Genomic DNA, 10,971 nt, shown 5'->3' with positions numbered 1-10,971 from the left:
TTCACCTTCTAGGTTTCTTTACCACTTTCATTCTCTATATGTTTCTTCTGACTGCTGCTCTGTCAATAAAAAATACAATTTTCTACTTTCAGACTCTCTCTTACTATCTATTCCTCTTTTCTTTACTCTCTTTCTCTAAATTTCTCCGTTTCTCCTTGTACCTCTGACTGTCTGCCTCGCTGTCTGTACGGCTCTCTCACTTCTTTCATATTTTTCCACGTTAAGTGGTACAAAGGTTTACGAGACCTAATTTGCGTGGCTAACTAAATCAGATCAATTACAGTCTCTCTCTCTCTCTCTCTCTCTCTCTCTCTCTCTCTCTCTCTCTCTCTCGCTCTTTCTCTCTCTATTTCTCTCTCTCTCTTTTTCTCTCTCTTTCTCCTTATCTCCTTATTAATTCGCTATTTGTCTGTCTCTCTTTACACACCCCTGATCTCTCGTTACTACTTTCATTCTCTACATCTTTGTTCTGCCTGTTCCTCACTCTTCTATTGCTCTTTCACTCTCGCCCCCTCTCACCCTTTCTAACCGTCGTTAACTACCCTATCTATCTCTCTTTCTATCTTATTCCACATAAAGCATGAGATCACAATTTTTCGTGATTTATTTCCTTCGCCATCACTTTTATTTTCGCCATCTCTCTCACTCATTATCGCTCTTTAAGTTTCTTTCATTCTATCTCTTCTCGTTTTTTTGACATCTTCCTCTATCTTATTTCTTACCACAAGCTCTTATTCTCTTACTATACACTTACTCTTTGTCTGTCCCTGTTTCCACATACATTCGCTCACTCGAACTCTCTCCTTTTTTTCTCTCTTTCTCTCTCTTCCCTTTTACTCATCGCCGGCCGAAAAATGAAAACGCATATTCACATTATTCTTGTGTACTTCCGGTAGAACATCCAATTCCTTAGGCTGTTTGCCTACGGGTGTCGGCAAGTGGAGGGACCCAAGGACTCGGTTACAGCCCGCCAGCCAAAATAGAAAATTTTTATAGGCGCATGACTGGTTGCATAAGCGTAAAATATGAAAGTGCGACATCACATAAACTAACAAGAAAACGCCCAGTGATGTCGTTGAGCCAAGAGTCGGTTGGGTAAGACTAAAAGCGTTAATTGGCAGACCGAGAGATTGATAGTAACATGACCTATGTAAAAATTGGTACAACCAAAAAAAAAAAAAAAAAAGGCTTAGAATTTTTGCATTGCAGTTTTTAAACAATCTATTATTAATATTATTTTTAGATATGCACTCACAATATGACAGCAATAAAAAAAGAAAAAACAATAAATAGCAATAAAATAGATAAATTTTTTTGTTGATTTGTAATCACCTTACTAACTCTCCCTATTTCATTATCTCCCTATTTATCTCTTTATCTGTTATATATCAAGCGAAATTTGCCATCTAACAATATATAATAGCTACTGTACTTGTACATCTAATCTTCCTACAATAGCTATCTGCCTACCCATCGATCAGTCTATATTATGTGCAATACGTCCGTATAGCTGTCTACATCTATCTTTCTACAAAAGCTGTCCATGTACACATACATTATCTCTGTAACACGTAATTATCTCTGTCTCTCTCTGTTTGTCTCTCTCTCTCTCTCTCTATATATATATTTTTTTTTTTTGGGGGGGGGGGTTTACGCTGGCATATTACCCATGAAGTTTTCTATTTTCATTTTACTGTCGAACGTGATCTGCCGACCAGGGCCAGGTCCCCGCCGCGCGCCCGCACCACTCAGTCAGCTCCATCATCTTCACATCTTCTAAATTTTCATGCTTGAAGATAATCAAAAAGAAACGTTTTTCGACTTTAGAAATCCATAGATTATGTTGAAAGCTGATGGATTGTTGCTTATTAGGACAGATTCTAAGTTTATTGGTTTTGAAATGTAACCCCCTCAAAATCCAACGTATATAAACACAAAATCTCACTGGCACTCTCGACACGACTCGCAAGAATGGCACAATTACACAGAAGACAAACACTTTGAGTGAGTAGAAATACTTTGAATGAATATATAAAAAAATACATTTTACATTGTATAAATTCACTTTTCCACATCCAAAATGTAATTGTTATATGTAAACAATGTTTGTAAATCCCAGGCCCTGAAAATGATTTCAATAAAGATCGAAACGTTGGCACGATAAAGAAACTGTTTTTCTGAAACCTACATCACACCAGACCGCATCTCACGATTTCTAAATAAATATTTTCAATAACTATTATCATTTTCGTTAATGTCCTCAGTAACTGCGAACGTCTATCCATTTATCTATATTAGTTGTCATCAATCTACAACAGTTTTTATCATCCATTTTCATTACCAACATATCACTCTAAGATCCTCCACTGCCCGTACAGAGTATTTTATGACAGGCTTCGCTCGCGGACGCGACCCCTCGGGATTCGCTTCGGTGAGTCCCTAGGGAGGGCCGGATTGAGGCTGGGAACGGTGCTTCGGTTAGGCCACCGGCCGACGCCCCCCTGGACCATTCCGGCCGTGCTCGTCCGCGACGATCTGGCGAACTTGCCGAAATCGTGTACGCCGCCATACCTCTACAAGGGTAAGTTCCTTGAACTTAGAAGTAGATACGCCGGTTTTCGTCTGATTTTTACAGACGGGTCCAAGACCGGCGATGGTGTGGCTTGTGCTGCGTATAGCGAGGGAGTGGCCACCTCCTGGTCGCTGCCCCCTCATTGCAGCGTATACACGGCAGAGCTGTATGCGATTTGGCAAGCTCTCGAGGCGGTGCGGACCGGGGAGGGCTCAGCCTTCCTCGTATGTACCGACTCTCTGAGCGCTGTCTGGGCTATACGCGACATTCTCTGTGGACCCTCTCGTCGTGCTCTTGTTAGATAAATATGCGGAGCTGGAGCCTCTCGGAAAAACGGTGGTTGTTGTCTGGATTCCCGGACACGTCGGCCTGGAGGGTAACGAACGCGCGGACGAGACGGCGAAAGCCGGTACGTCCCACCCTCCGGATCGGACCATCGCGATCAGGCCCCCTGACGCTAAACACTCATTTAAAAATATGATAAAAGAAAAATGGCAGCGTCAGTGGGTGGGGTCGTCGGAGAGTCTCTTGCGAATCAAGAGCACGACCGGTAGATGGCCCTCAGAGAATCTGAGCAGGAGACGAGGGATCGTCCTCACCCGACTGAGGATTGGCCATACTGGTTTGACACATGGGCACCTGCTTTTGGGCCAAAGCCCGCGCAGGTGCCCCTTATGCAGAGAAAGGTTGCTCGATAATGCCTTGGCTCCATACAGAGAGCGTGTAGGCATGCCGCCGGACTTAAGAAGAGTTCTTGAACACGGTAGCGAGTTTCAGAGTCCCCTGTTCCGCCTTTTAGGGGAAATTGGTTTTTTTTTATTGTATATAGTATGTCTTATGTGTTGTGTGTCTATATTTATTAGCGTGAATGGCGAGGAGTGAGGGTGAAATATAACGTCATCATCACCCCTCGAACGATGAGAGCGTAAAAGTGCGTGTTCGGGGTCGATGGCGGAATATTTATAAAAGTACTCCATCGACCCCAAACTAGATTAGTTTGAATACAGGGTCGGTAGAGGAATATCAAGTAATCCACCGACCAAACGGAATGAGTGTACTGTATGGATGTATTTATGTGTATGAATGTATTTATTTGTATGAATGTAGTGTTTGAAAGGGTAAATAGAATATAGACATAGTTGGGGGCTGAAATCACCTAGATGTCGGAAGTCCCAATATAATAAAAAAAAAAAATCACTCTAGTTATATATCTACAATAGCTATCTATCTTTTCTGTTTATCTGCATTACCTATCCATCTATCGATCTACAATGTCTATATACAAATCTACTTATCTATCTGCAATGGCGATTTATTATCTATCGAAGCTAAGTTGCTGTTTATATAAAATATTTGTCTATTCCATCTACATTATTAGCTATCCATCTATTGTACTACAATAGCGGTCCATGTATCGTATATACCAGAAATAACTATGTATTTATCAATATAACTACTACCATTGTCCATTTATCTATATCTTTTTTTAAGGCGGTCAACCACCATAGGTAATGGGTGCCTTGAAATTATCTGGAGTAGTTATTTGGACTAGGTATCTTAAGTGATGCTAGCTGGCGAGAAAAAGACACTCAATTTAATAAAATAAGTTATAATGGTACTTAAGCTCGAGAATTTGTCACATATTATTGCGTTCATTTCGTTTCTGTATTGTGCTTCCAAAACGTTGTTACGAAGTCTGTTATCAATACAAAACAAAGAAGTACGGCTATCGTCGCTTTTATATAAACGTGAATTTTAAAATATTTCTCTTCCGAGTCGTAAGAGCGCCAATCTTCCTCGGAATGGCTATAAAATATATAAAGGGTGTAGACGCACGCTACGCTGTAGGATGTGATTCCCAAAGCGATAACGAGCAAGTCCTTCAAACAAAAATGAACGATTAGAATTTGTAACAATTTGTATTGTCATGCAGTAAATATAATCCTTACGATAAATTTAGAAAATTCCTCCCTCTCGAACATACTCAGTTCCAGTCTGAATAAGAGCGGGATGATCATGGAGGTGTAAGTAGTCGAGACTATTCTCATTTCGTTTTCCGATGCCAGTTCTTGTATGTCCAATTCTTTGCCGAGTTGGTACATTAACAGCACTATGCTCAGCGTCTAGACCAAATCGGAGTGAGCAAACGTAATTGTTATGATCTGTCGCAGGCTCTTACCACTTCTGCGATCCTCAGGTACAGTTTGATTCCGAGTTCCATGGATAAACCGGGATTAGATGATGGAGAAAAATGTAGCCAAGCTTTACCGGCTGTACATTACCTTTTGAAAGGTTTCCATCATATGTAAGACACAAAAGTTAAATAATGAACATTGGTTTTTCGTGTACTGAGCTTGTAAGTAAACCAGAATAATTTATTCAGACAAAACAATAAACACCTTTAGGTTTTTTGTTTTTCCTTGTTTTTCATTCACGGGAAAACCGAGCTTATCGTTCCTACGCTCGGCCATGGAACTGTTCTGGAACTTGCCGTGGGAATGACTGGCTACTCAGCCATGGTCCTGCCCCTTTCCTTGAGAATCCAGTCGAAACTTCTAGGATACAAGCTGAATAAAAACACAGTAAGAAGCGAAACTCAAAATAAAAACGTGAATGTTCAAAAAATTGATTTTCTTTTCAGGAAATGTTCATTCTCATGCTAGGAATGTACATGTACTTAATCACATCGATCGTGGAATTTTACACCTTGTTTCAGACAATAATGTCAAAATCATTAATAGTCAAACCGAATCATAACTTGCTCGTAATTTTGAAGATTTTCTTTTCTCTCACGTTGGCAATGGTTTTGGTCATGGACGCCAACCGTGTGACAAACAGTTCAGTACGAAAATAAGAGCGGGCACATTACAAAACTAAAAATACACTTTTTCAACACAAAAACACCTTTTTTCCTTAGTTTGATATGTTTCTTATATTTGACATACTTTTTAATTTGTAAAAAAATTAAACATGTGTTTGTTTTCTTGTGGTTCGTACTAGCCAATAAACCATGTATGACTACCAAAACCTTTCTATTTACTTGAAAATCACGGAATTCGTAAGATTTAAAATATCAACTTTTTTTGTTTAATTAGATGGCTAACTTTTTCTCTATTTCAGATGATGAGCATTATTGTAAGTTCGTTTCATATAAAGACTGAATTTTCAATTCCACAAATCGGCTACGGCACGAATCTCAATCTTTTAATCCTCTCAACTTCTTTTTCTGCTATGATCGTCCCCTTCGCCGTTAGGATCCAAGCTTCTATAGTTAAAGATTTTCCGTTTGAGCCCATCACTGTCAGCAATTCTATCATAAGACACATTTAGAGTAATTTTTTACTTAATTAATTTTTTTTTAAAGGAATTGTTATTTACTGTAGCCGGGACGATGTGTTACGCGGCGGGTGGCCTCGTAACGATAATGGAGTGGCGGAACAAACAGTCACTGGACACCGTTTTCTTCAGAACTACTTTCAACGAAATATTTTTAGCGAAAGGTATAATTTCTTCTCTTCTAAGTTTAATCGTTATGGTCGACATCTACGTAGAATATAAATATTCCAAGGGAAGACTCGATTCGCTTTATTAAACAATTTTATTGGTCATCTGAGTGTTATGAATGTTTGTTAAAAAAAATGTGACGTTATAAATATATATTTGAAGGAATATTTACAATGTTTTAACTGAAATGATACAACTTTGTTGTGGTTTGTTTAAACTTCATCGCTCATCAAAACAAAGTAGGCGTCGATGCAGAAACCAGCAGCGAGGAGAATAGACGATATGCCTTTTATGAGTAGTATCTCTGTGAAAAACCGCCTGAATATAACAGCGCGCACTTTTTGCGTCCTCATCCAACATTGGATCGTGACGGCAGAAGCGACCAAGTAGACCATGAATCCCATGAACAACAAAGCACACTCCTAGAACTGCAAGAATTAATAACTGCGGACAGGATTTATTAGTAAAATTTCTAAATTTTTCTTACCGCGACTTTCCCCACGCCGGGTCTGAGAATGGAAGACTGCAGCCTGAGCGCCACAGGGATGATCATAGCAGAATAGACAGTCATCATAGCGGCAACCTCCCACTGAGTTCCGTACCCGAGCGACGGCACTACGAACTCCGTTTTAGTGTGTGCCACCATCAAAAGTATAATAACTGCCTGAAAAAACGTTCCATCCTCGACACTCAAATACATTCCTACAGATATACAACTTACCAGTTCAAACAGCCTGAAGAATACGAGAACCTTGTCTGATTCATAGTAGTTGTTGCTCTCACTTTCAGTCATCTCAAAGGGAAAAAAACCCGGCTATTTTATTCAAGAAGTTAACCTTTTTTCAAATTACGAACAGTCGGACATTAACACCGGCTTCCATATGATTTCATAAAATATATTTACCAAAAGAAAAATTGTTCTATTTATTTCAACTAAAAGCTTTAAAAAAATAAGAATAAAAAGATATGCTTTTTGGGCATAGGTGCTTGGTTTGCGTACGCGTTGCCCAGACGGTAACTGAGTTTTGTAACATAAAAAATTCTATATTTAACGAAAAAAAGTGTGTTTCAAGACTTTGGCGATTGTACTTATCATGTACCACCTCGGCGAAAAACTGGACACAGACGAGTACCCGACAGAATTCCATATGAAGGCCATGACGACCACGTACTCGACGATGATAATTCCGACGACGTTTCGTTTCGAGCTGGATCTATTCGAACTTCAAGACATGGGGATCTTACTTGTATCAATTATTTATCCACTTTGTATTTGTCCATCTGGTTATCTTTTCCTAGTCAAGGATTCTTTTGCAGAACTTATACGTGAACACACTTGGGACTTTGATGTATTTCGGTGCGTGCTTTTTCACCGTTTCCGCCACGGCGGGCCTCTACGTCGTAGAACGGAACGACTACAATATCGCCGAAGATAACAGAAACGACTACGTGATTGTGAAATCAGTCTTGGCTGGTATTTTATGCGTTTTTTATATTCTTGATTCTATCCTGATTTTTATCAGGTGGGTAATGGAGAAAAGAAGGCGAAATTCAAGCTTATCAGATAGCATCGATATGTAGCAATTCATGAAAACAAAAGGATTTGTACGTGCAATTTTGTTTAAATGTATCGAACGCAAGATACATTTAAAATATCCATTGGGATTGAAAATTTAATCAGTGTTTCTAGGGGGTAAGGGAATACTTACTTGTGGTATTCTCAATTTTACTCTAAAATCACATACAAATATATCAACTGCTAATAGGTATAATTTATTGAAATATATAATTAAGAATATGTATTAATTTAATTTATTTATATTAATTTAATTTATTATATATTTTAAAATGAAATCATAACCTCCACTCCCACCGAAAAATCCTATTTCCTCCAAAAATCCGAACAGGCGATCAGAAACTCGCTGCCGTGCTCAAGCACAATTCTCATATCGGGTGGCATTCCGACACGCTCTCTATGTAGAGCCAAGATATTTCACCCTTCGCTCGGGTGGAACACTTAGAGCAAGTACTCTGCATGCGGACTTGGCCCAAAAGTAAGTCCATGTATCAATTTCACTATCCTTAATCGACAGTGCTTTATATAATTGGCGCGAGAGCTTCTATGCCGATCCAGTCATGTTTTTTTATCGCTTTTATTGCATTGTTAGTGTCAGAGGGCCGGATCGCGGTGGTTAAATCGGAAGGTTGGATCGTCCCGGACTTAGTCGCCTCAAAGCCCTTTCATTACCTTCTGGACCTGTACATCTGTCACTTTATCCTCAAGGTTGTTATTTTATCATTATTGTTAATAAATAATATAATAAATATGTTAATTTTATATATTTTTTAAAATATTTTCCGTTCAGAAACATTCGCATTGTAAAGGGTTTTATTTTGACTAAATTTTCATATGTAAAAATATTTCTTTGTTTCTCTTCCAGGACTGTAAATGATGATTTCATCCATCTGAGACCTATTTGTATGCACGAACATGTTCCATGATTTACAACGCAACAGCGACGGCTTTTTTCGGTAAATCATTTCTCACAGAAGATTTTAATCATGTACAGCCAATTATCGCTGATTGTTAATTGCGCTAGGAATTTTATTAAAATACGGTGAGATGAAAGAGATAAAAGGAATACATTTCTTATATTATCAACCTCAATAAAGAGAGAATGAGCCATCTGAGTCGGATAAGCAAAAGTTCACGCAATTCTTTAATCAGATGTTTTCAAGAGGCTGAGATGAGCACGGCTGAGGAACCGATTTTATCAACATTGCCTGGATAGAAAGTGGGCTTGCCTAAACAGTTGCCAGAGGGTTTGTCTTCGTTTTTTAACCGTGTGAAGCAACTGATGCAAACACATCGAACATGATTTATGCAAGGCACGGGTGCGAATCGACTTCTGGCAAATGACTACGCTGATTGTCCTCCCGGAGGTCCATAAATCACGTTACTTCTCAAATCGTCCAATTACTTTTCATTCTTACATGTTTTATTCGACTGGACGTTTTATATTGTTATAGGGTGTGGGTGGATCGATAGTGAGATTTAAGAGTCGTGATATTTAACGGTCATGTAACAACTTTTGACATCTCTCCGGTCAACTTTTCACGAGGGGTGTATGGTAAAGCGATGCTAGGACGTGGGATGACAGAGGTGGTTGTGAATGGTGAAATGTCACGAGGTCATTTCCGAGTGTCACCAGCCCTCTTGGTTACGCCACGATGATCCTTCTACTTGTTCCTTTTGTCCTCTGATTTCGTGTAGGTAAACATACAAAGCCAATTGTGTCACAAAGACGGAGTCTGGTTTATGCTGATTCCCTTTTGAAGAAAATCTTTAATTCAACGAAAACGTCAACACGACAGGATGACTTGTCGTTGAAGAAAACGAGCTTCATCACATTACATTTTGGAAATAAACACCCCAATTAGATAACGAGATTTAAATTTAAATGGTAAAATTGTCATTGTACATTAAGAAAACACAAAATATAACAATTTTTTAAAATTTAAATAATCATCTTGAAGAATTGCCCGTATTTTGTTTTAAACTGCAGCCATTTGAGCGTCTCGGTCTGATTTCAAATGTATACTACGTTGATATCCTAGAATGCTAGCCTCTCGTTTGTACCTCAGGATGTCACATACAGCATAGAAACAAAACATACAATACGTATATATACATCACCACACACATAGATGTCTGGTCACATTCACTGCCCCAGAGTACTCGATACTCCTCGGGGCGGGGTTGAACCCACTCCATTCTCGTTAATAACTCACTTTTACTCTCCAGACGTCATTCACTCACCCCCTAGTACACGATATTCCTCGGGGCGGGGTTATAAGCAATCCCTTCCTTTCACGCTAATAAATTACCATAAATTAACACACACAACCTCGATAGAAACATAGATGTCTGGTCACATTCACTCCCCCAGAGTACTCGATACTCCTCGGGGCGGGGTTGAACCCACTCCATTCTCGTTAATAACTCCTTTTACCCTCCAGACGACATACACTCACCCAATAGTACTCGATATTCCTCGGGGCGGGGTTGAACCCATTCTATTCTCGTTAATAACTCCTTTTACTCTCCAGACGTCATACACTCACCCCCTAGTACTCGATATTCCTCGGGGCGGGGTTATAAGCAATCCCTTCCTTTCACGCTAATAAATTACCATAAATTAACACACACACAACCTCGATAGAAACATAGATGTTTGGTCACATTCACTCCCCCAGAGTACACGATTCTCCTCGGTGCGGGGTTGAACCCACTCCATTCTCGTTAATAACTCACTTTTACTCTCCAGACGTCATACTCTCACCCCCTAGTACTCGATATTCCTCGGGTGTTAAATCACCCCTTCCTTTCATGCTAATAAATTTTATTCATTTCAATAAATTAACATAAAATCAAACTCAGACACAATACAAACACATAAAACTATATACATTAGAAATCCCTAAGCCCTGGGGTACCGGAGCAACGATCTGTGACCGCTGCCGTGCCCCACGACTACGCACAGGTCCGATGATATGCCAAAATATTGTCTATATACATCAAGCCTTCTACAATTGAAAAAGTGCTCGACTTTTATCCTCGCATAATGGGAACCTACGCGGTCGCTTTCCGGCCAGAAGGTGCCCGAGCGTTATTCTTGTATGACCTATGCGTAGTCTTGTCAGTATGGCCTTTTCCCTTTTCGAACCCTTCTCCGTGGACCAGGCACCGACTTCTTCCTTAACCTGCCACAGTTTTCATGTAATAATACAATAATTATACAACATTTTTCATACTTTTCTTTTATATGTTGGACTTATTATTTCGTACTCATTTCTTTATATTATAAAAATTCCTTTTTCTATCCGTTGTCTTT

The 10,971-nt window shown here is 39.4% G+C and overlaps 2 protein-coding genes across 13 annotated transcripts; one reads left to right on the top strand and one right to left on the bottom strand.

Annotated features, from left to right (window-relative positions):
• Window positions 1-4,165: 4,165 nt before the first annotated feature.
• LOC106673122 lies at window positions 4,166-4,916 on the bottom strand. Its single transcript, XM_014405115.2, has 3 exons — window positions 4,752-4,916; window positions 4,522-4,695; window positions 4,166-4,452 (listed from the first exon to the last, which is right to left on the bottom strand). Exons 1-3 carry the CDS (start codon window positions 4,791-4,793, stop codon window positions 4,225-4,227), a joined length of 444 nt encoding a protein of 147 aa, XP_014260601.1. The 5' UTR covers window positions 4,794-4,916; the 3' UTR covers window positions 4,166-4,224.
• LOC106673123 lies at window positions 4,514-9,559 on the top strand. Of its 12 annotated transcripts, XR_001341366.2 has the most exons (8): window positions 4,846-4,928; window positions 4,978-5,154; window positions 5,214-5,630; window positions 5,693-5,872; window positions 5,937-7,090; window positions 7,150-7,323; window positions 7,394-7,550; window positions 8,518-9,557. XR_001341366.2 is itself a non-coding variant. In XM_014405117.2 (5 exons), exons 2-5 carry the CDS (start codon window positions 5,583-5,585, stop codon window positions 8,523-8,525), a joined length of 372 nt encoding a protein of 123 aa, XP_014260603.1. In that variant the 5' UTR covers window positions 5,012-5,154; window positions 5,214-5,582; the 3' UTR covers window positions 8,526-9,559. The 12 variants fall into 12 exon arrangements, 2 of the variants coding, with proteins under 2 accessions (XP_014260603.1, XP_014260602.1); XR_001341370.2 differs by lacking the exons at window positions 7,150-7,323; window positions 7,394-7,550 and having other exon boundaries at window positions 4,531-4,928; window positions 5,937-6,072; window positions 8,518-8,608; window positions 8,677-9,554; XR_001341364.2 differs by having other exon boundaries at window positions 5,937-7,323.
• The last annotated feature ends 1,412 nt before the right edge of the window (window positions 9,560-10,971 follow it).

The sequence above is a fragment of the Cimex lectularius genome, unplaced genomic scaffold (assembly GCF_000648675.2).
Source record: "Cimex lectularius strain Harlan isolate CLEC.00 unplaced genomic scaffold, Clec_2.1 scaffold205, whole genome shotgun sequence".
In the NCBI taxonomy this organism is placed as follows: Eukaryota; Metazoa; Arthropoda; class Insecta; order Hemiptera; family Cimicidae; genus Cimex; species Cimex lectularius.
Note: the sequence above shows the minus strand (reverse complement) of the source record. Positions and strands in the feature narration are given on the sequence as shown.

Bases quoted from the DNA above. Each gene is read 5' to 3' on its own strand.
- LOC106673123 (XM_014405116.1), top strand. From the start codon at position 5,693: ATGATGAGCATTATTGTAAGTTCGTTTCATATAAAGACTGAATTTTCA. The intron at 5,873-5,936 runs GTCAGCAATTCT...TTTTTTTTAAAG, and splicing joins TTCCGTTTGAGCCCATCACT to GAATTGTTATTTACTGTAGC.
- LOC106673122 (XM_014405115.2), bottom strand. From the start codon at position 4,793: ATGGAACTCGGAATCAAACTGTACCTGAGGATCGCAGAAGTG. The intron at 4,696-4,751 runs GTAAGAGCCTGC...GATTTGGTCTAG, and splicing joins ACCTGAGGATCGCAGAAGTG to ACGCTGAGCATAGTGCTGTT. The intron at 4,453-4,521 runs GTAAGGATTATA...TTTTGTTTGAAG, and splicing joins AGGAATTTTCTAAATTTATC to GACTTGCTCGTTATCGCTTT.